Source organism: Leptonotus elevatus, chromosome 1, assembly GCF_054856555.1.
Source record: "Leptonotus elevatus isolate MCC_2025b chromosome 1, RoL_Lele_1.0, whole genome shotgun sequence".
NCBI lineage: Eukaryota > Metazoa > Chordata > Actinopteri > Syngnathiformes > Syngnathidae > Leptonotus > Leptonotus elevatus.
In genome coordinates this window covers 1,255,224-1,279,967 of record NC_141239.1, presented here as the reverse complement: position 1 = coordinate 1,279,967, position 24,744 = coordinate 1,255,224, and the positions used below count along the sequence as shown (strand labels likewise).

The following is a 24,744-nucleotide window of genomic DNA, read 5'->3' as shown; positions in this document are numbered from 1 at the left end:
CTACGGACATATAGTCCAAAATGAGTACTCCACCATCCTGTGTTGACGTATTGCGAGACGGCACTGCGCCACTTCGCCACCATCCAGTTCCGGTTCCACTTCGCATCATAGGCAGCGCGATACATTAGCTGCAACAACGACGGCGGGAAGTTGTTATCGTTGATTTGTCACCGATTTAGCGCCGATAACACGCCAAGTCGGCCACAATCGGGATTCGACAGAAGCAAAACAGATGGATTTGTAAACGAAAGGAGGCTAACCGTACTTAAAAAGCTCGGCGTCGCGGGATTTAGCCACGATGGCTAACATGGGGAGCCAGGCCGTGAGCAAGTCTGCGTCCGGAAAACATGGCAACGTACTGCCCCTGTGGGGCAACGAGAAGACTATGAACCTCAATCCGATGATTCTTACCAATGTCCTGTCCTCGCCGTATTTCAAAGTTCAGCTGTATGAACTCAAGACGTACCACGAAGTTGTAGACGAAATCTATTTCAAGGTAACGTTGGTCGATGCTAATCTTCATGCTAGTTGGCTAACCGCAGCTGGCTAGGCTAGGCTAGGCTATGCTATGCTAGCGTGTCGCTAACGGCTCCTACGATTCGAGTAGCTCAAGGGAAGTGTTAGAGAGTCTCTTATGTGTTACATGATTTGAATTTGAAACACTGGATATTTGTGTGATCATTTTCTTAACAACGCAACGTGTCCTAATTATATAAATATTATGCTATCGCTTGAAGCTAACTGCTAACAAAGTAAGTGTATGCTGCGGTCGAGCATCCGCATTTTAAATGGGGGAACAATCAGAGTTTAGTTTTAAGTGATGTAATTAGTTCAAAATAGTCCACACTAGTATCAGGATTAAATCTTGTTGTTTTTTTTTTTGTCTTGTCTTGTTGGCAAGGTTTTGTTCTTCCAAAACCTGTATCGAGTGGAAAATAAAACCCTACTTACACAAGTATCAGCATTTAAGAAAACTTGGTAGGTATGTGAAGAAGTTGCTCTAGTCTTAAAGAAACGTTATCCATCGGAAATAGCTGGGGAAACCCTTTAAAATTACATAAAAGTTATTGAGATCTTTAGTAATAAAGAAACTGCAAGTTTAATTTTGATTTTTATATAAATATCAATAGCTGATACCTTTAAAAAAAAAAAACAGGAAGCGGAGTCTGAATGCAATGTCCACTTCAACTTGAGTACAAATGACCAAAAATTTGATAAAAAGATGATTGGTTCCGGCAAAATCGAGAGTACTTTTTTGTCGAGGGGGGGGGGTATTTTGGGGTGCTTTCACGTACAGAAATTCCAAATTAATTTAGGCCAATAATAGTAAAACAATATTTTTCAACATATCTCCAAAATTCTTTTGATTTGTCTGCAATTTGAAAAAAAAACCTTCTCTGATTGGCTGACCTGCTTGATTTAAAAATATCCACCAATAAGCTCATACAGGCCAAAATTGTGTGTGTTTCTAAAAGTCTACGTGTCAATACCGTGACGTTTCAACAGCATCACTTGCCCTGCAAACTCGTGCTGCACGATATTGAAAAACATGCCGTATGTCATATGGCTGTTAAATATTGCGTATCAATATTAATACGACATTTAATGTACTTAAAGAAATTAAATTTTTAGTGTCTACTGAAAGCAATACATTTATTAATGTTGCAAAATAAGCAGCCTTAATGTATTATGTATTGCCGGGCGTAATCTTCACCCCTCCAAATTGTATGATGATAATTGTTAATATTCCGCTTATCAAGACCATTTTTTCACAGAACTCCCAATTCCTACATAGATGTTCTTTGAGGCAGAGGCAGGTGTCAACTGATTTGAAAACAAAAAAAATGAGGTGATGGGGTTTTCCAACTAGATATGTGGCGGGGAATTGTGAGAAATAATGTGAGTTGTTTTTTATTGGACTTTTAGTAAGTAGCTCAGCCAGCGCATTTGCGAAAAAGTGATCTGACAGAAAATGGTCATCAGCGTTTCACCGCGTACCTAAATGTTGGGCCCAGTTGGCACCAATGTCGAACCGTTATTTACTTTTAAATGATTGTCGACAAAATAGACAAAATATCAGAATTAATTTGCGTAATCGTTCCTTAACCTGCTAATTGTGCCTCAACGCAGGTGACTCATGTTGAGCCGTGGGAGAAAGGAAGCCGAAAGACTGCAGGTCAGACTGGAATGTGCGGAGGGGTAAGTGAGAAGTACGTGCTTTTTTCTTTTCCCCATCCTTAACCTTCTTGTAGTCCTCCCGAGCCTCACTGACGTAGGATATTATCACCGAGTTGAATAGACTTCCACTTATAAACAGTTCAGTCATTGTTTCGCAAAACAAGTTAAAACGTTTGGGGCAGTGAATATTTTCAACCACATTAATAATGTCTAGACTGTACACAGTGTGCAGAGGTGCCTTGGATTAAGAGTGACCCGACTGTCACTGGCCTTTTTTTTTTTTTTTTTTTTTAGCAGATGTCTTAGCGATTAGCAGATAGTAAACATTTGATTTTAGCGAGGCTGCTTGCCTCGAGATATTTAGTTGAAGTTACTGTTAAATTAAACAAAACTGTGTAGTGCACTAGTGCTTATCTTACTAAAAATATGTTGCAACTTGTTTCTATAATATGGAAAGACGTTTTTTTGTTGAGTTATTATCGTGGTCACAAAACTAGCGACCCTCTTAAATCAAGGCACCAAGATATTTCTGATTTCTTGTGATACATTGAAAATAGAAATCAAAGTTTTAGTCTTTGTTAAGTCCTCAAATAAAGTTGCGGGATCCCAAACTTTTGAACCTCCAAGTGCTTGTTAGTGGACATCACTGAGTGCAAGTGTGCCGCGATGCAGTCTATAGATGTTGTCGACTCGACCCCCTCCAGGTTCGCGGAGTCGGCACGGGCGGCATCGTGTCGACGGCCTTCTGCCTCCTCTACAAACTGTTTACGCTCAAGCTCACACGCAAGCAGCTGATGGGCCTCATCACGCACACGGACTCGCCGTACATCCGAGCCCTTGGCTTCATGTACATACGGTAGGTTTTTTTTTTTTTTCTTCCCCGCAGTCGTTGCCGCTGCTGTTGTGCACAAAATACTCGAGCATCTGATTTTGACGTTCTCTCTCGGGACCTATTTAGATACACGCAGCCCCCAGCCGATTTAATTGACTGGTACGACGGCTTCATGGATGATGAGGAGGTATGTCACACCTGGTAATACTTTCATGTTTCTATTTCCCCCCAATAAACACATGCAAACCATGCATTTGAACGTGACCGCCCCCCCCCCCCCCCCCCCCATCTCCTGCTGTGATGCGCATAGCTGATTTTTCACCTTTGCCTTCATTTGGCTTAATTATCCGCAGTTGTGTCCTCTAAACCCGACTAGCTAGGTTACTTGCTCACTTCCACGCTGCTGGTTGTTGTCAGGGTAAGTACCTTAAATAATGCAGAGTACATCTTTTACTAGTCATGTATACTTTTTTTTTTTAAGGCATGTCCATATGCTTTTTGTCAAGATTTGACCAGGACTAGTTGCACAAAAAGACGTTTCTGTAATTGGCAATTGTATTGCTGCACACATTCAAAGCTTTATTGTGTAGCAATCTTATTGCACTCACTGGGCACTTTGAAAGGTGTGGTTGAACAATCTGAATGAGATCCAAGTAAATAACTGAACTAAAAATGTTGTCACGTGTTAGTCAATGCCCTTCATAGGACCATCTCAATAAATTGCCTTTTTTTTCCCCAGTAGTTCAATTTAAAAAAAAAACAACAACAATTGACTAAAAAGAGTGAATATGTGAATTATTTTTTTTTGATGATTGTAGCTAACAAAAACAAAAGTCACTTTACCCCCAAAAGTTTTAATATTACATGTAATAGTGGTTCTCAAGCATTTTACACCAAATGCTACCAAACAAAAATAGTTACCTGCCGGTAAACTTTTTTTGAACAAACAATAATAAACACGTAACACATTTATCCACAAGCTGCTACGGCCAAGCATTTACCATGAACACTTGCTAACGGTTAGCTAGTTAAATCATTCACTCCCAGCCATTTTCACTCAAGCAACCCCCTTCGCTCCCGGGGCGTTTTGCTGGATTTTGACTGATTTTGCAAGGCTCACGGAATATTCTATTCCATTGCTTTAAAATCATGGGACCCACCAAAAAGAAAGACGAGTCTCTTCTTTCATCAGGAAAATAAAGTATATTTGTATCCGTTTCCGTTTTGCAGCAATTAGCATTAGAAGATAGCTAAGTTTCATCGTTATTCACAAACCTGTTGAAAACACTGGCAAAAAGAGCTTGTTGCAACATGGCCTTGGTTGATCTCTTATACTCTCGGCCACCTGCTGGCCGTTTTTGTAATAACTACCATTGCTTTAAGCGACCGCTTCATGTCAGAAGATGTATCAAAGCCGTATGTATGCTTTAACATATTAAAAGCGTATTCATAAACGTATAAATATGTTTTGGGGAGTGAATGACAAAGTATTAAAAAACAAATTTATACGTTTTGGGGTTCAAATGAGTTAAACGTGAATGTGATGTGGAGGTATTGCTGCCACAAGGGGTCGCCATCCTCAAGGTCTGTGACTTTAAAAGTGTATGTGGCTTTAAAAGGTGTGGCCTGGCCTGGTGAGTGACGTGGGAGTCAGCAAATAAGAGTATGACGTTGGCTGTTGTGAGCGCAGGTTAGCGGCTGGCTGTTCATGTGTTTGACATTTATTTTTGTGATGACGCAATGAATCGTTAGAATAATCCATTTTAATCCCGACTGTGACTGTCAGTGTAGCAGTTTGAGCAGTTTTACACCACTGAAAATCCAAAAGACCATAATAAATAAACTGATGTCAATCAAAAATATGCATTTTTATCATTAGAGTCCAACTATTTGCTATAGCTCTCATTTTCGATGTCATTCAATTGTTCAACTGTACCTCACGATGTGCCCGGTGTACGTGTTTTGATTCCAGGTGTGCAACCAGGCCTCCTTTTGCTTTTTTGCATTCTACTTAAATGAAGTATTGACACGTCTCTCTCTTAATTCCTAATCCTATACAACTGGTTAATTCCCCTGTTTGTTTTCTTTAGATGCCCATTGTGCTGCAGGTGAATTGGATAGTGTATCTCAGCACTGTTGGTTTGCGTGTGTGAGTGCAAAGCGGCTGTTCTCTACCATACCAAGTTAACGACCATTGAAAGCGCTCACATCTGTGCTTCCACTGTGGCCCGCCTGTCGCGTCACACGAGTTCCACACGAGACTCCCAATTTTGCTGAAGAGGGAAGGAGGAGGCAGCTCATGTTTCCTTCTCTCTCATTTTAGCACTTTTGAGGGCGGGGCTCAATGTAGTCAGATTACTCCGCCTCATCTACACTCAATTTCGAAAGTAGGGGGGGGGAATATTTTGTGGTTGAGGAAGATGGGGCGTATCTGTAATCTGTTAACGCTTTAGCATCACCAATGCTCACTGTGTGAGTACAGATGTCCGCTAGACAGCTTAGATGAGCCAAACTGCAGTCCCTTGCAAAAGTATTGGAACGGCAAGGTCAGTTCTCTTGCTTTTGTTGTATGCTGAAGACATTTGAGTTTCAGAGCAATTCCAGAATTCCAGCTTCTATTTCATATTATTTATATCTAGATGTGCAAAACAACGAGAGACCAGAGCACCTTTTGTTTGAAGCCACACCCACTTTTCGACTCTTCTCTCAGCTTCAAAGTGGTTTGCTTTAGGGCGGTCACTGTCGTATCGTTTTTTTTACTAATTGAGTTTCCTTTCACTTATTCTACAGAATAATCGCCCACCATATAAATATAAATTATCATGTTTTTGTCGTGAGTTGAATTGAGCGGCTACAACTTGTGCACTAATGCTAATCCCGATTGCTAACCGTTTAGCAAAGCCTCATTTTGTTTGTGTTTAACAATGCTCATGTACAGAAGATAAAAATAATTAAGATAGTCTTAAATATTAATATAATGAACAGTTATCGTCTGTGCATGAGCATTATTAAACACCAACAAAATTGGCCTGTGCTAAACAGTTAGCAATCGCGATTAGCATTAGCGTGCTAGGGATGACCATTTAAATGGTCATCCCTAGCACGCTAATGCTAATCGCGATTGCTAACTGTTTAGCACAGGCTAATTTTGTTTGTTTTAACTTAAATTTTAAGGTAACATTAACCACCATTTAGTTCACACATACATCATTAAATCTACATTACACGTGCAACGGTGTCTTAATAGTCACTTAGAGACGATGCTTCAATAGCAATAGTCCACGAGTAAACAAGTGGAGCTGCCTGTTAGCTACAATCAACTCATTAATTTATTTAATTTAACTGCATGTGTTAAAAAAAAAAAGGTCCTTAAAAACGAATGCGGTTTTCACAGATAAGATCAAAGCCAAAAACAAGCATTATATAATGTTTAGCAATAAATCTTAAAGGCAACCCCTACGTATCTAGAAACACCCATCGGTCTCTGTTCCGAGTTGTACTATGAAATAAAATCTTGAATTCTGAACTTTGAACTCCTCCACGTTGAGAGGAACCAGTTGAGGTGGCTGGGGCATCTGGTTCGGATGCCTCCTGGGCGCCTCCCTGGGGAGGTGTTCCGGGCATGTCCTACCGGCAGGAGGCCCCGGGGACGACCCAGGACACGCTGGAGAGACTACGTCTCACGGGCTGGCCTGGGAACGCCTCGGGATCCCATCGGAGGAGCTGGCTGAAGTGGCTGGGGAGAGGGAAGTCTGGGCTTCCCTGCTAAAGCTGCTGCCCCCGCGACCCGACCCCGGATAAGCGGAATTGAAGACGGACGGACGGACGGAATTCTGAGCTTTTTATCTAAAACCTGAATATCTCCCATGATGCAACAAAAATAAAGGAGTTGACCTTGCCGTTCCAATACTTTTGGAAGGGACCGCATGTGTGATACTTGCACCTGTTTAAAAGTAAAGGCAGACACATTTGATTAGAGAGATTAAGCTAGATGAACAGAGGTGAAGGCTCAGTACTTGGCCATCACATATTGCCTTTTTTTGAGTTGATGCAACAATGACGCAACGTACTTGCCGCCGTGTTAAGCGATTTCCTGTCGCCCCCGCCACCGTTTGATTCCAGGAGCTGGACGTGAAGGCGGGCGGCGGCTGCGTGATGACCGTTGGCGAGATGCTGCGCTCCTTCCTCACCAAGCTGGAGTGGTTCTCCACGCTGTTCCCACGCATCCCCGTGCCCGTGCAGAAGAGCATCGACCAGCAGATGAAGAGCAGGCCTCGGAAGGTGCCTCAGAAGGAGCCGCAGGAGGAGGAGCAGGCCTTTGACGAGCCGGGCCGGCAAGGGGAACGTCGGCGCTCCAGGTAATGTAGACGATATTGTAACTATTGTTTTTACTTCCAATTTCTAAAAATAAATTTTTGGTCCCGAATTATTGTTGTTTTTCCGGATGAAAATGAAACAAACTGAAATAGAAACCATTCATTGAGGCGATGACGATAACTAAATTGATTGACATTTGGTCAATAAAACGAAAACAACACAGGGATGAAAATTCATAAACTCCAATCAGAAGAAGGAATGAAACGCAAGTGGGAGAAAAGAACCGCTCAGAAACGGTTCACTGCACTTTATTTAACGTTCAAACGTTTCCATTCATTGCGTAGCTGTAAAATTAAGCTCAGGCAATTATGCAACTAAGTTTAATGATTGCATATTGTCAGTTCAACATATTTAATTTTAATAAAGACACTATTGTGTTATCTAAATGTCTTGCGTGTTGAACTCCAGTTACAAATAAAGGTTTTACTTTTCTGTATAATAGTTGAAATGTATGCTTAAGGAAAACATTGACTAAATTGTCAAATTAGTCAACAACAAAAAATGCTCTTTATTTCCGTAGACTAAAATTGGATTAAAACTGAAATACAATCAGATGACTAAATTATGACCAAAACTTTAATTAATCAAAAGACAATAACCAAAACTAAGTTAAATTTCTTGTCAAAATTAACGCTGCTAACAATAGTATCATATCAAATAGTGTTAATTTTATTAAAAAGAACCTTGACTGTCATGACAAGTTTGTTCTATATTATTTATTTGGTTGTTACTAGCATAACTATGAGATTCATTTTTCAAAAATCATTTCCAGTTGAATACATTTTGTAGAAACTTTATTTGGACGTACATGGCCATTGTTATTTACGTCGCGCCGCATTCAGTTGCATAGTGGGCGGCTCTCTGCCGAGCAACGTGAAACTCCTATAAAGAAGGCAAGGTAAGCCTCCGTAGCGTTCCTAAAGGGACGATCAAAATGGATGACGAGATACGGCAAGGGGGAGGGTGACGTGACTCTCCCTGTCGCATGTTGTTTCTTTAGGAACGCTACGCAGGCTTCAATTGCGTTCTTTATATGCGTTTCACATTGCTCGGCAGAGAGCCAGCCGCCATTTGACGTCACTACGCCACGGAATGCGTTGCCACGTAAATAACAACATATGTCCAAATAAAGTTGTCGTGACAGTCGGAGTTCCTTTTAACGAAAACTAAATAAAATATATTTTCGTTTTTCACCGGACAAAAACTAGACTAAAACCCTCATTAATAAACAAAAACTGGGACTAAATCACTATGCATTTTCGTTGACTAATTAAGACGAGACGAAAATGTACTTAATAAAAACTGGACTAAAATCTATGGACTTTTTTTTATTATTTTTATCCTGTCTCTGCTAATATGTCACTGACACTGTCATGTGGCACACCTTTCAAATCTGCAGCTAGCGAGTGTCACGTGCACAAACGTGTGACAGAAAGGAGGTAGATTCATGGTGAAAGCTTAAAAAAAAAAGAGAAGTTCATTATAGTTATAACGTAACATTAATCCAACAGCTGTAACGTTCCAACAATAATGTTAATCCGACCGCTAACTAATGCTGGCTAATTTACTAGCTTGTAGCATGGAGCCATAGCAGCAACTGTAATTGTGTGTGTGAAGTTGTTTTTCATCACAAAGATGAGAGAACATTTTGTGTCAAATAGTTTTAGATCCGAAATGTTTAACATTATCTGCCGACAAAAAAAATATACACGGGGGTCAAATGATTGTCCTGAATAAAATGTTGACTAAAACAAGACGAATAAAATTGTTTTCTTGGACTAAAATAAAGTCTAAAATGCTGGATTTATAATTTACTAAATAAAAACAGGCTGCGATTGGCTGGCAACCAGTTCAGGGTGTAACCCCGCCTACTGCCCGAAGCCAGCTGGGATAGGCTCCAGCAACCCCGCGACCCCTGTGAGGACAAGCAGTACAGAAAATGGATGGATAAATAAAAACGGGATGAGGTTGATTAATTTTGATGAAAAAAAACTAACAAGTGTGATTGAAACTGGACTAAAAGTGAGACTAAATGTAAAAATGTGATCATGTTAACACTACTATCAGGAGCCCTCAGCGACCAAGGCATTTCTTAGTTTGTCAATTTTTTGTAGGGGTGTCAAAATGAGTGCGTTAATTTTGAGTTTGAATTTAAAGGGCCTTTAATGCCACAACATTTTTTAACGCGTGATTAATGACTGACCCTTATTTGGAAAGCTTGTACTGCGGGAATTGCAGTCGCAGCGCATAGCAAACAGGACCACATCAAACTATAGCAGTAATAAATGTAATAATAATAAATGTATTTTTGGAGACTGGGGTAAGTTGTATTTTACAATTTTAAAAGTGTGCAGAATTTCACAAGTTACTTCATGTTGAAGATTAGATTGCTGAGCTGTCGCCTTCTTACAAATGCAATTATGCCATCTAGTGGCAGAAAAAAATATTTACAGTACAGTAAACTCTTTTCTTTTTTCACCACTTTTATGTTAACAATAACATATAGAAAAAAACATTTTATTGTACATTTAGAACCGATATAAAATTTGCGATTTAATTGTGAGTTAACTATTGATGTCATGCGATTAATTACAATTAAAGCATTTAATTGTCTGACGCCCCTAATTTGTAATAATCTTTCCTTTTCTTTTTTTTATTACGGGCATCAGGCGATTCATTTTTTTGATTGTAATTAATCACATGACTTCACTAGTTAACTCAAGATTAATCACAAATTTTATATATGTTCTAAATATACAATACATTTTTTTGATGTCATGCGATTCATTACGGTTCAAAGTTTGAATCGCCCGACACCCCTCATTTTTTCCCCTTGTCATTATTGCCGGTGTTCTTCCCAGGTCGCCCAGGCGGACGCCAAGCCCCAGACGCTCCCCAAAGCGGTCGAGGAGCCGCAGTCACCACCGCGAGCGGGACCGCCACGGCCCCAGCTACGACCGCGAGCTGGAGAGGGAGCGGGAACGTCAAAGGAAGGAGCGGGACGCCCGCGAGCGCGACAGGGACCGGGCGGACCGGGAGCGGAGACGATCCCGCAGCGCCGAACGGAACCACCAGGATCGACGCGAGCGGCGGAGGAGCCTCAGCGGCAGCCGGGACAAGCGGAGCGAGCGCAAAGAAAAGGAGCGCGACGGCGGCGACGACAGGAGCAAGCGGAAGGAGCGCGACCACCACCGAGAGCGGGCGGCCGAGCGGGACCGGTCCAGGGAGAAGAAGAGCAAAGGGGAAGGCGACGACAGGAGGCACAAAGACGACAGGGAGAAGCACCGAGACGAGCGCAAGGCCAAGAAGCCGAGCCGCGGCGGCGGCGAGGAGAAGAGCAGGAAGCGCGACGGCAGCCACAGCAAGGAGAAGGAACGCGACGGGGAGCAGCGCTCGCACAAACGCAGTCGCAGCGGCGAGAAGAGCCACCACCCGAGAGAGGCCAGTAACGACCACGGCAAACTCGCAGACCGGCGGCGAAGTCCCAGCGTTGAGTAATGTCAATTTCTTTACATGTTCTTTTTTTTTTCTATCCACGTTTTGTCTCAGGCTGAATGTCACCCGGAAATCGTTGTTTGCTTTTTTGCCTCTTTCGCGTCCTAGCAGGCCGTCGTTAGTGTTCACTTGACATTGGAAAAGGCGGCGTTTTAATTTTGTACGGCTTCATTTTTTCGGCCCCTGGAAAATATGATTTTTGTATATAATCTCATGTTTCAAGAGACTCGTCTACACATCAGTGGCAGGAGTTGCATTCATTCATGTGGCGGCAACAGCCAGGCCTAGCTTAAATGCTATCGTTGGTTTAAAGGGGGGGGGAAAAATGTCAACAATGCATCCATGTACTTGGAGAAAAACGATTGTGTTCCTGATTCTGTAGACCACCTGAGAATGTTTTAATCCCTTCAAGTAGAGTCTGCAAAGGGTTCAGCCGAGACCCCTGCTTGTCATGTGTCCGGGTTGTCGCTCTGTTGCATTTTGTTTTCTAATAAATACACTTTTATGAAGAATGTGCAACTTGTGCGTCTTTTTTTCTGTGAATGCGCAGGAAAGAAAGGACACTGAATGGCAATGCATATATATTTATTTTTATTAGAACATACTGAAAATATTAATTTTTATCAATATACATTTAGATGAAACACTGAAGATTTGAACAATTGCTTGATTCGTCACCTTTTAGGAGGACTAATGTATGAATTATGTAAGTGAATAGACAGAACCCCACATTATAAAACCTCAGCCAATATGCAACAATGGAAGTGTTTTGTTTTGTTTTGGGGTATAAAAAAGGCATTTTTTACAATCAGCACTCTACCAGGATATTGTCAGTTAAAATACACTATATGGACAAAAGTTTAACTTGAGGTGACAAAATTGAACTGCTTGTATACAAAGTTTGGGTTACACATCAAGTGTGAAATTACACATGATTTAAATAACCTTTCATAGTGTATAATATAGCCTATATAGTTTATTTTTATGTTTATGCTATAGCGGAGTGGACTTCATTGTTCACTACAAAATCCCTACTTTACTTTTTAGTGACTTGTGTTTAAAAAAAAATTCAATCGCTACATAATAGGGATGAATAAATTGAATGATTAATCAACGTATTCACTCATTTCAATGCTTATGCCCATATAAAGTGCCCCAATAAAGTTTCCTGTGTGCTACTAAGTCTAAAAAAATACAGGGTGTCGCGTGTTGGTTTGATTTGTTGTTTGATTATTTACGATGACTGGCGGCTCGTCCGGTGTTGAAACACACGCATTCCGACTCGGGTCCGATCGCGGTCTCGTTCGCGGCAGACACGGTGAGGCAGTAAGTGGAACCGGGGCTCAGGTCCGTGAGGATGTAGCTTTGCCCGATGACCGTCAGTACCTCGGCGAACTCCGAGTCGCAGCGCGGCTGCGTAATCACCAGCTTGTAAGCGACGTCGTACGCGGCGGCGTCTTCTTCTTGGGGCCACTCGACCACGGCCGTCAAATGGGTCGGTTGCAAGATGTGTAATGTCGGAGCACAATGGCCTCCTGAAAGAAGCAGGGGGTGAAAGATACATGTTTAGTATTCGAGCAGCCGAGAACGAGAGTGGGCCAACTTCCATTTTTTTGCTGAGTCACAAGCCTTCGAGAATAAGACGAGATTTAAAAATGGACACTGGTTGGGGTACCGCAAGATATACGTCACCACACCTAATTAATATTCATGAGTCTGGTCTCGCGAGGGGTCAAACTCGGCCGGCCAGTCATGCTAGCTAGACGCATGTAAACAAGTCTACTAGCGAGATGTCTACTGCGCTAAATCTACTAATTCTGTCCGATAATCACATACCTGGTGGCATATTCACTGGTATAGACGTCGAAGAACATACACGTTTTCAATTAACGCCAGCTGAGTGAAGCTTTCCACGTTCATATGTAGTTAACATTTTGTTGGGGCCATGCATGCCGGCCACCGCCGTCCCGAAGAGGTAAGCGATTTGTTTTTGTGTGAGTGCGTGTTTGTGTTTGACACGACCCCGACAGGCTGGCAATAGCCAGATTGATTTGTGCTTCACTCGAGGGAGTTCTCCACAATATCAGTCTGGGACTGCGCCGCGTCGATTTGCTCCTCGGGAAAGGCGGGGCATGCTGTACAATACTCCGAGCTGATTGGACGAAGCAGAATCGTGTGCACGTCTCGCTAACTTTCGTTTTGACCAATTACGGCAAAGGATGAAAATGTCGTCACCGACATGCGACTGTTGTGACGAGCTGATATCATGGCGTTGAGTTTATGTTGTCGGGTTTTGCAATGTTGATATGCGGATACAAGAGACGAATTCAGCGAGAACAGAGTTAATTGCAGCGTCCGCCGTTGTCGCCATGTTTGGTTTGTTTATTCCCACGGCTTCGGCGCTTCTCGTTTTCGTCACAGCTGCGTATCCCGCCCCCAAATGCAATTTTGCTCTGTGATGGGTCCGAACCACCGGTGGTTCGTATCGGTGGAAATGAATGGGAGCGGTCCAAGATGGATTCTCGGGAGTTTGTGAACTCACAAATACCACGAGAACACATCATGCGAGACGACTGCCGGACGACAATAATGAATGACGAGGAACAATGCTAAAATGGCGTTGCCACTGTTGTGCGGACCTGTCTTGCTTACCGCCTGTTTTTTGTTTTGTTTTGCCTTTCGTGCAGCCGTGACATGTATGAACATTTTTCTGTAGGGCCTTTTCTGAATTAAAGAAACAGGTTTATAAGCGGGAAGGATATAATCATTGAAAGAATTGAGGTACAGCGAGTTTTGTTGGTTGTGCCCAATAATTTCCGAGTGGAATTGCGATCGCTACATACACAAAAAAAAAGCAATAAAAAATGTACCCCCCCAACAACTATCAAAGACACAAGACAATCAGAAATGACAGACAGGGCGTTTGGTGCTGAAGGAGATGGGGAGAGATTTGTCTCAAAAATATTCACACAAATAAATTAGTGATTTTCACGTGTTTTTCAGATCCGCAAATATTTCCGCGATTTTCACGTCTTTTTTAAAATTTTGTGTGACGGCGGAGGATCAGACCTTAGACACATGTGACTATCTGAGCGCTTGTGTGTGTGCGAATATCTCGAAACAGCGTGACGTTTGTCTCAAAAATAAATGCGCGTCCGCAATGATCCACAAACGCACTTTCGACAACTCACAAGCAAAAATCATGGAAAATGCACACACAAAATTAAAAAAGACGTGAAAATCGCAGATATATTTGTGGATCTAAAAAACCACGTGAAAATCACTAATTTATTTGTGTGAATATTTTTTAGACAAATCTCTCCCCATAGAAGGAAGGATAGCTTGTTGAAACTGGAGAATGTCCGTGTCAGATGCGTAGGACGATGTTTTGAGGTGGAGACATTTTTTATTTTTTTTAACCTCTGGATCAGCTCGCCATTTTTATCCTTTGCCGTGATTGGTCGAAACAAAAGTTACGCAGACGCGCACGCGATTCTGCTTCGTCCAATCAGCTCGGAGTGTTGCACAGCATGCCCCGCCTTTCTCGAGCAAATCAAGGCAGAGCACAAATCAATCTGGCTTTTGCCAGGCAAGCATTTGAGACCAACTGACGTTTGAAGGACTGATGGCTTTTGCTAAGGTGCGATTTAGGCCACATGACAAAAGTTGCCTTTGAGCTCAACAGGACAAAAAACTTACCACTCCCACTGACGTCTCTTTTTCGGACTCGGTGCGGCACCACTAAAGAGAGAAAGCTGAATGAGAACCTGCAACGCGATTTGTGGCAACGATCGTTTGAAATCAACGTCCGCCGCTCCTACCGCTCTCGACGGCGGCGCCGGGACTTTCCCCGGCCGAGTTGCTGGCCGTGACCAGCAGGTCCGAGTGGGCGGCGCTGACGGGCAGAAAGCAGGACAGTCCGCTGGTGGCGCACAGCCAGGAGCTGAGGGACACGTTGTGCTCGTAGACCGCGTACGTGCTGGCGAACGCCGACGGGCTCCAGGAAACTTTGGCCACCGAGTTGTTGCTGCTGTACAGCACCATGGTCGGCTGACATGGAGCTGGGGGGGGGGTGTTGAGATATGCTAGTTGAGTAAAGCTTGTGTTATGACGATGGCACGCTTCATTATGTACACTTCACAGGTGTTCTCAAGAGTTTTTTAAGTCCAGGGAAGCCATTTTTCTAACACAAAGTAAACATAAGAACGTTACCAGGCGTTCCCCTAAATGCCGTTTGAAACCCAAACTTGCCATTTTGAGAAGAAAAAGTAACGTTGTCACGATAATAATATTAATTAATAATTGCCAAGTCATTTTTCAATGTTTTTGGAAAACAAAAAAACAACAAGAAGATTTTTGCTGATTTTTATGACCTGGATGACTTTTAGCTCGCCCACTGGCATTTTTTTAAAATGGAAGGTTTCTTACACTGTGAGCAGCCATTTTGACAGAGAATACGGTACGCTGGTTAGGTTAAATATTTCGATTCGTTTACGCAAGGAAACGTTTTTTAGTGGACTTTACGCTTTATGCTGACAAAATGTGTTGGATTGGCAATTTGGATGCTATCGATTTACAACGGAGAGGCCGGCTTGAAAGTACTGCCCAACGGCAAGTCCAGTACATCGTTAGTATAAAGTTACCGTAGAAGAATAGAACAAAAAACGATTACAGTTTGGTTCGAAGGAAAAATTCTTCCATTTAAACAGTTACTCCACTGGATTTGAGTGCGGTGTACCTAATGAAGTGTCCACTGAAGCCAATTTAGACCTTCTACCTGTTGTATCATTAAGAGGCGCGGACTGGTCGCTGGTTCCAGCCGCGTTCCGGCTCTCCACTGTGGCCGTGTAGTACGAGCCGCAGGGGAGCGGGATCTCGAACCAGGTCGTGTTTGTCCAATAGGAGGACACCTCGAACCGGGCCCGGCCGTCCCCCAGCAGCTTCCCCGACAACCTCAGCAGGTACTCGGTGTCTGCGCAGCTCGTACCCGTCCAGCTGAATCGCAACGTCTGGATCTCCGTGGACATTGTAATCGGCTGCACCTCAACAACGTCTGGCGGACACGGGGCTGCAAATGAGGGGAGAACTTTCCTTAGCCGCCCGTTTTCACATGCCCGGATCGATATATTCACAATTTGATCTGTTTCGACATGACTTGAATGTTAATTTTTTTTCGCCGTGCAATTTCACGAGATCTCGTAATCACCTGCTCCTTTTTGCACGGGCTCGCTGACGGAGCTGTTGCAGGTTCCGTCCGAGGCCCGGACGCTGAAGTTGTAAAGCGTGCCGCAGTCCAAATTGGCAATGGTACAAGTGGGATCATCGGTGCTGTGGCAGTAGAGCATCGGTCCGGTCCGCGCCCGAGCGCGGCCGTAGTAGTCCGCCGCATTATCGCCGGGGGTCCACGAGAGCTCCGCGGACTGATTGCTGCAGTGGAAGGTCACCGAGAGACCCTCGGGCCGACAGGGACCTGCGCGAGGTTCAGATCAGGAATCAGAGATTATTATTATTTTTTATTATTATTTTTTTTTTAAATAAAGAGCTCAGTATTGTTCATTCGGAAATGTCATCATCATTGCTCTTTATTTTTAATTTTTTTATTTATATATATATATATATATTTTTTTTATTATTATTATTTTTTGTGTGTGTGCGTGCGTGCGTGCGTGTATTTGTTAGCTCACCAAAAAAGACACGGACAGGGGACCGCAGCACTGCTCTATACTGCGGCCCCCAACCAATGGCACCCCCACAACCCCCCCCCCCCCCACAAGCCCCCCCAAGTTGTGTGGTGTATTAAAATTGGAGGGGAGTTGTCGGGTGAAGACGATTATTTGTCGCCCACAGTCCTGTTACTTAAATTCGTTTTTGAAATGTTGTTTTTTTTGGCGCTTTGTATATCAGCATCACTGATCTGTATATATTACTGGATAGCTGATAAGCCAAGACATTTGAAGCCGCGGGGCCGCCATATTACTACTCCCAGGAAACATTTGATCCGAAACATCTACAGTATCGAAATTGGAGAACATTTGAGACAGTACTTCATAGAAACAGCATGATTTATGATGTTTTAAATTTTTTAAACATAAACAAGAGGACTTCAGACATTTTACAACTTGCTTTAAATACATGTATAAATTATATACTTAATGATGTTCACAGGAGGAAACACTTTTTATTAAAGAATTATACCTGTAATTTAACAAAAGATGCCTCTGCCAAATCTAAGGAACTGCGCGAGAAAAGAAAAAGGGCGTGTTTCAAAGCAGCACATACCAACCGTCCACTTGTTAAAAAAATAGTGACCACCAGGCCAACCACCCTTGCCCCCCCCCCCCCCGCCCCTATATTAAGAGCCTACAAGCTATATAAATCGAATCTATTCCGTACGTATACGTACAGTTTATACGGTAGTCTGCTTGCAAGATGGGAGGAGTAAGATGGCCGCCCTGTGGCTTCAACGGCTTGCACGGGGCGTGTATGGGCTATCGGCTATCCAGTAATACAGTATATACAGATCAGCGATCAGCACGCCGTTAGCATAATGCCATGTGGCTATATTTTGTGTATTTGCTCATTCTATGCTTCTCCGGTTATTTTCCAGTCCTTAGAGAGTTTAATTTAGTGACCAGATTTTCCTGATGAAAAACTGGCACAGTACAATTTCACAGAAACTCAAATATACAAACAATTCTCACCAAGAACTACTTTATAACAAATTTAATCGCTAGTCAATCTGGTTGACTGGTGGTTGTGTTATTGCTTCAGCTAATGCTAAATGCTATCTTGGGTGACCGTTCAACAGCGCTAATCAATCAATGCACTCGCCATTAGCTAATGTTAAGTTATTAACATTGTTTTTCAGTTTCAATTTATATTTTAGCCGTTTTGGATTTAGTTATAGCTGTGGAGCTCAATGAATGGGATTGTCTATTGTATCTGTCTCACACTCCTGAGAAAATAAGGGAGTGTATGTAGTCTGGTATCTGTCTCTGTCGGAAGAGAAAGGCTGATGTATGATTGTTTTTCTCTAATCTGATTTATAGCCATGGGAACTTGCAGAAGGGAGGAAAGAGGAATTCTCTTGTTTTCACTGAGTTGCAAAAAAATGTACTGTGGGCTGGAGGAGGAGCACACTTTTGAACAGAACACTGCTTGGGTGACTTCAATTGTGTGATCAGAAGCTTCTGTTATAACGATACCTTTGCAAAGGGACTTCTTCACCAGGATCTCACCATTCAGTTAATTGAACACGCAAAGAGTACAATACTTAATATTGTCTACTCTAACACTAACCTTTTATTTCCAGGCAGCTATTGGAAGCAGGAAGTAGTTAGTTCGAGTTCCGGTATGACAAAAACACGCCTGTTAGCGATTAGATGTACTAGTTAAGATTCGTCACATGAATCGCGTGTTTGACACACGCATGGCCCAAACAATTAGCTTGCTGAGTGGACTCAAATCAAAAACTGCGGCGCTGGTACGGAGCCTGCATAAAAGCAGGACAAAACCACGTGGCTGGCGAAATCCGCTGGGACTCGGGACGGAAGGCTATATAAATAAACGGGACGGTCCCGTTTCCAGTTTAACTGCGACATCCGGTTCTAGTCGTTCAACGGCAATAAAACAAAATAAAGTTGACTGAAATGGGCCAACGTGATTTACAGGAAGAAGAAAAAAGGACAGCTACACGAATCAAATGGCACCGATTTCAAGGAAATTTCCGAATTTCCTGAATGAAGCGTACGTACCCGTGCTGAAAGTCACATTGCGACTGGCCTGGCTGCTGCAGTTTTCATGGCCGGCTGCCACGTGCACGACGTACATCTCGTCGCAGCGCAACCCGGACAAGCTGCAATTAGCGGCGGCGCCGTCGCAGGTGTGCGTGTGCCCGTCCGCAGCCACTGCGACGGCGCGGTAGGTCGTGGCGACCGGAGACGGCGTCCAGGACACCAGGGCGCCGCGGTCCTCGCACCAGGCGCTGACATTTACCTCTCTTGGTGGACACGGTTCTAAAAAAAAGAAGAAGATGGGGCAACATTTCACCGGCTCTGTCAAAACTGCTAAAAAGAAATGCGCCGTATGTATGTACCCATGCTTATTCTATGCGGCCGACTTCTCAGACTGCTGCACTGGTCGGATGAAGCGGCAACGATGACGGTGTAGTAGAGGTCGCACCGTGCCCCGCGGAGGGTGCAGTTGGTGCCCGTGCCGTTGCAGGACAGGTACGTGTGGTCGCTGGCCTCGGCCGTGGCGTTGTAAACGGTGCTTCCCTCGCCGCCTTCCGCGAGCTCCCACATGACGAGGATGGAACCGCGGTGGCATTCAGGGATGGCCGTGATGGCGGCGAGGGAGCACGGGGCTGCGGAAGGGACTGGTTGACTTCACGGATGCACTTCCCTACCCCGCCTCTACATGCGCTAGTCTGCCACGTGTAGTAAAGGAGAAGTCAACCCCCCCCGCAAAAAATTCTTGACGATTCTATGTAGGGGTGTACCAAAAAATGGATTCTCATAAGAATCGCGATTCTCATTTGGTACGATTAATTTTTCGATTTTTCGATTTTAAATGTCCCCAAATCAATTTCATTTAAATGGTTTCATACTGTCTTGCCCTTGTTTGTGTGTGCCTTTTATTGTTGTACACGATTTGGCCACTTAGGGGCAGTGTGGTTCCGCACATTCTGATACACTGTTAAGTTGTAGCCACATTAGAGATCCATCCATCCATCCATTTTCTGTACCGCTTGTCCTCACAAGGGTCGCGGGGGTTGCTGGAGCCTATCCCAGCTGGCTTCGGGCAGTAGGCGGGGTACACCCTGAACTGGTTGCCAGCCAATCGCAGGGCACACAGAGACGAACAACCACACTCACAATCGCACCTATGGACAATTTGGAGTGTCCAATTCACCTGCCATGCATGTTTTTGGAATGTGGGAGGAAACCGGAGTACCCGGAGAAAACCCACGCAAGCACGGGGAGAACATGCAAACTCCACCCAGGAAGGCCGAAGCCCGGACTTGATCTCACAACCTTTGCACTGGGAGGCGGTCGTGCTAACCAGTCAGCCACCGTGCCGCCAATGGAGCCACATTAGAGAGTAGAAGAAAAAATCACAATCAAGGTATGCCAATAAAAGTTGTTGTTTTTTGCAGCGTAGGAAGAGCACATGCCGGTGAGTAATGTTAACATGCATCTCTGTATACGTTCCTGAAGCGTTTTTGTATGAATAGCCGTTCTTTTGAGTGGTAAAAGTGCTGCGAGTAGCGCGCTAATTAGCATTAGCGAGTCAGATTGAAGTAGATCATGACGATTCTTTGCACATCTATAAATTGAAGCGGAAATCATTGTCAATCAAATCAATTCGGAAGTGAAAATCGATTCGGAATCGAAAATCGATTCTGAATCGAATCACAGACACAAAAATCGGAATCGAATCGAATTGTGTGACAGTCAAAGATTACCACCCCTACGAAATACGGTATTCTGGTTAATGTTGTATGTGTAAAATGACATCATAGTTGCTCAGGTCTCAGGTAACAACCAATCACAGCTCAGCTTCAGAAAACAGGTAAACTGTGATGTCATCTTCAGTCGACGGCTGGGATGGATACAAATGGCGGGATTTTGCTGCATAACTCATATTCCACAAATGTAATGTTTAGACTAGTAAAGTCACATACAACATATTATTGTCAAAAACTGTTTACGGTTGACTTCCCCTTTAAAGTGTGTCTGTTTGCTGAGGTTTTTCTTCCCCCCCAAAATCCATACTGTGCACCCTTTACAAGAAATTAGTGTCGAATAGTTATTTTCTCTACAGATTATGATTACAATAAATTCTGACCTCACCCTAAATATAAAAGCAGCAAATAATTCTCATTTTAATGAGTTGGCCTGTGATAAAAAAAAAAATCAAATCAATTTCTTACCTGTTTGCAATTCAATGGTGGCGCTGAGATGACCGTCACACTGGCTGTTCTTGGCCGTCACGCTAAAGTTATAAAGAACGCCGCACGCCAGGCCCTCCACCTCGCAGGTGGCGTTGGTCCAAGTGGTACAGTTGGCGGCGCTGTCGTCGTCCCCCATGGCCGAAACAGCGTAGCGGTCGGCACCCGGGGCCGGGTCCCACGAGATCCAAGCAGAATTGGTCACACAGTCGAGGCTGCCTTGGACGCCCTGCGGCTGGCAGGGAGCTGCGGAGACCGAAAGGTGCTTTGAGGTTGAGGGCCGGACGACTTTTCCAAGGTGGGAAGGAACTAAATGCAAGGTATGTGTTGGTTTTCACTTTTTACTTCAGACATTTGGAACGGAACGGAACGGAACATTTGAACATTTCTAGAATCGATTGTTCTACCGATTATCAGATAAATGGGGTAACCAGGTAAATATTGATTTTGGTGTAGTGACTTGTGCAAGGAAGGACTGATTTCAGTGGGCGAGGTTCCATACCGGTCGAGATGCTGTCGTTGCGACTGGACTGGATCCGACAATCTCCTCCGACCGCCGTGACTCGGACGGTGTAGCTGCTCCCGCAGTTCAGGTCGCCGGCGGAACACTCGTTGCTGGTGGTGTTAAAGGTCTCGCCAGCAACGCCGCCCTCGCTGACCCGCACCAAAAAATAGTCGGCATATCCGACGGAGTCCCAAGAAACCGTCAAGTTATTGGACATGCAGTTGAGCTGGGTGCTCACGTTGTGGGGCGGACATGGAGCTGGGAACACAGAGATGCACAAAAATTGTAAATGATTGGTAGTATTTTGGTTGATCAGCGGCGCACCGATCCATCGGCCCCAATTTCCTTAATTTCGGGGGGATCCGTGTCTGGCTGATCCCTTAAAATAAAACCGATCTTGTCCCACCGATCTCATCTCCGCCTCAGAGGTCGGAAAAAGTCGGTCACTGTCCTCTTTACGCTTTACCATGCTAACAATGCTATCAATTCCTAGCATGCCGGTCTTTGCGCGAGCCCCCTCACCTGAGTCGAATACCAGAACTTGGCTGGGGACACTCGAGCAGTTGTCGTCCATTGCCACCACTTGAATGGAGTATCGGTTGCCGCACATGAGATCATCCAGGGTGTAGTTGAGGTCAAAGGTCTGGTAGCTGACGTTGCCGTGGTAACAGGAGGCCGTCACTACGTACTGCATCGCACCGTCGCTGGCAGACCAGGACACGGCCGCGGCGTTGCTGGCGCAGTCCTTCGCCACGGAGACGTCCGTGGGAATGCACGGCACTGTCGGGGGGGGGTATATTCACAATTTAGACTGTCAACATTTGGTTTTGTTAATCAGGCAACTCGTGTTTTTTCACATTTGGGGCAGGTCTCGGTTTCTGTATACGGATATATAGTTGAGCTCAAATATATTCGTACCATGGCCACACTTAAAGAGTTAGACTGCAATTTTGTCTGTTGACGATCTCTCAACCTTGTCAAGCTCACCGGACTGCACACGGCGAGGTGCTGCCGAGGTCACGTTGCACTGCCGGTCGGACGCTGTGACGGACACGGCGAAGTTTTGTCCGCAGGTCAGTCCAGAGACGTTGCATTCGCCAGAGTACGACATGCAGATGTGGGAGGCGCCGTCGCCCGAGTCCATGCTGACCGTGTAGTGGTCCGTCCCGTTGCCGGTCTGCCACGTGACCATGGCAGTACCAGAAAAGCAGTCCTGCATAGCGTAGACTTCCTCCGGCGGGCACGGCCCTTAAGAGGCAAGACGTGAACTCAGCGAACCTCGCAGTTCCTGCCGATTATGTCAAGTTTGTTATTTGACTTACGAGTCTGTATGGAAGTTGCGGCGCCGGTCTTGCCGACGCAGTAATGATTGCGAGGCGTCACCGTGAGGCTGTGGTTTCTCCCACAGATGAGGTCCGATATGAAGACTTCAGTGTCATTGGTGCGTCGCATCACACTTTGGCCTCCCGTCTCAAGTGAGACCACGTACACGGTTGCGCCGTCACTGGCGTTCCAGCGAAGCGAGACGGCATTCGCATCGCAGTCCACAGAGGCGAGGACATTCTGGGGCAAACACGGTTCTGAAAAACAAACAAACAAAAGTAATTATTTATCCATCCAGCCATCCATTTTCTGTACCGCTTGTCCTCACAAGGGTCGCGGGGGTTGCTGGAACCTATCCCAGCTGGCTTCGGGCAGTAGGCGGGGGCACACCCTGAACTGGTTGCCAGCCAATCGCAGTAATTATTCGTTAATCGTAATTATTTAGATGAGTCATTTAATAAATGCCGGAACGTCTCTGTGTCTGATGACACTGTATCAAAAGGAGGGAAGTCTGCGCCGGCGAGACGGGGAAAGGTCAGTCGCAGCAAGAACCAGCCGGTGCGTTAATGAAAAGGAGGCCAGTGGAATGTTATGATTACAAGGAGTAGAAGTGGAGAAGGTGCACAACTGCACATACTTGGAACATACTGTTCGGGGCAATGGGATGGGACGGGGGGGACTCGGAGTCGAGACGCTACTCCTCCGCGTTGAGAGGAACCAGTTGAGGTGGCTGGGGCATCTGGTTCGGATGCCTCCTGGGCGCCTCCCTGGGGAGGTGTTCCGGGCTTGTCCTACCGGCAGGAGACCCCGGGGACGACCCAGGACACGCTGGAGAGACTACGTCTCACGGGCTGGCTTGGGAACGCCTCGGGATCCCGTCGGAGGAGCTGGCTGAAGTGGCTGGGGAGAGGGAAGTCAGTTTCCCTGCTAAAGCTGCTGCCCCCGCCACCCGACCCCGGATAAGCGGAATTGAAGACGAAACGGAACGGGACAATAATATGTTCTATGCAGCCCCACTAAATATGATATTCTGGTTAATATTGTGTTAGTGGAATACGAGTTAAGTAGCAAAATCCAGCTGTTTTTTCATCAGTATCAGAAGGCGGCCATTTTGCCACTTGTTGTCGCGTGAAAATGGCTCCACAGTTGCTCAGGCCTCAGGTAACAGCCAATCGCAGCGCAGCTTCAGAAAACAGGTGAGCTGTGATTGGTTGTTGCCTGAGCCCTGAGCACCTGTGATGTCATCTTCAGTCGACGGCAAGTGGCAAAATGGCCGCCCCCTGAGATAGATAAAAAAAAATTAAATAAAATCCCCAAATATTTATCAGAATGTCATGTTTAAAGGAACCCGACTGTAATGACAAGTTTGCTCGATAGTATTTATTTGGTTGTTACTAACATAACTATGAGATACATTTTTCACAAATCATTTCCAGTTGAATACATTTTGTAGAAACTTTATTTGAACATACGCCGCCATTGTTATTTCACTACGCGCTGAACGGCGGCTGGCTCTCTGCCGAGCAACGTGAAACGCATATAAAGAACGCAAGGTAAGCCTCGGTCGCGTTCCTAAAGGGACGATCAAAACTCTCGAACGCGTCTGGTGAATGACGAGAGCGCGTTGTTTCTTAGGAACGCTACGGAGGCTTAACTTGCTTTCCTTATTGACGTTTCACATTCAACGTTCAACGTCACTACGCACTGAATGCGTTGCCACGTAAATAACAACATATGTTCAAATAAAGTTTCTACAAATGTATCTCATACTTATGTTAGTAACAACCAAATAAATAATATAGAGCAAACTTGTCATGACAGTCGAGGTTCCTTTTCAGACGAGTGAGGTCACATATTGTCGAAAAATGTTTAATGCTGAATTTCATACGAGTCAGACCAGCGATGTTGTAAGGTTCGGAGACGGTAGCAGTGGACAGAGCTGGAGGTGGCAGGGTTGAAGGTGCTAAGTCTCTCTTTGGGGGTGACCAGGAGGGAAGGACCAGTCATGATTTCATGAGACGGACAAAACACAGACTGGAAGGAGAGTCCCCCATTGAGACACGTGTATGTGCTAGAAATGAG

At 44.6% G+C, this 24,744-nt stretch overlaps 2 protein-coding genes across 3 annotated transcripts in view; one reads left to right on the top strand and one right to left on the bottom strand.

Annotated features, from left to right (window-relative positions):
- Positions 1-69: 69 nt before the first annotated feature.
- On the top strand, positions 70-11,394 carry prpf38b (pre-mRNA processing factor 38B). Of its 2 annotated transcripts, XM_086067224.1 has the most exons (8): positions 70-496; positions 2,131-2,199; positions 2,883-3,034; positions 3,137-3,211; positions 4,983-5,009; positions 5,084-5,159; positions 7,133-7,368; positions 10,249-11,394. In XM_086067224.1, exons 1-8 carry the CDS (start codon positions 299-301, stop codon positions 10,883-10,885), a joined length of 1,470 nt encoding a protein of 489 aa, XP_085923350.1. In that variant the 5' UTR covers positions 70-298; the 3' UTR covers positions 10,886-11,394. The 2 variants fall into 2 exon arrangements, with proteins under 2 accessions (XP_085923350.1, XP_085923342.1); XM_086067216.1 differs by lacking the exons at positions 4,983-5,009; positions 5,084-5,159 and having other exon boundaries at positions 71-496; positions 3,137-3,197.
- Positions 11,395-11,450: 56 nt separating this feature from the next.
- The window catches only part of LOC147180265 (uncharacterized), a 39,030-nt gene continuing 25,736 nt past the window's right edge, over positions 11,451-24,744 (bottom strand). Inside the window, exons 35-46 of the mRNA XM_086080827.1 lie at positions 22,662-22,919; positions 22,327-22,587; positions 21,862-22,119; positions 21,337-21,597; positions 20,817-21,080; positions 18,978-19,247; positions 18,637-18,897; positions 16,089-16,352; positions 15,660-15,950; positions 14,704-14,943; positions 14,582-14,623; positions 11,451-12,417 (exon numbers count right to left, since the gene is read on the bottom strand). Of these exons, the coding sequence (XP_085936953.1) occupies positions 12,113-12,417; positions 14,582-14,623; positions 14,704-14,943; positions 15,660-15,950; positions 16,089-16,352; positions 18,637-18,897; positions 18,978-19,247; positions 20,817-21,080; positions 21,337-21,597; positions 21,862-22,119; positions 22,327-22,587; positions 22,662-22,919 (2,975 nt within the window). The 3' untranslated portion in view covers positions 11,451-12,112. The remainder of the gene's footprint in view (positions 12,418-14,581; positions 14,624-14,703; positions 14,944-15,659; positions 15,951-16,088; positions 16,353-18,636; positions 18,898-18,977; positions 19,248-20,816; positions 21,081-21,336; positions 21,598-21,861; positions 22,120-22,326; positions 22,588-22,661; positions 22,920-24,744) is intronic.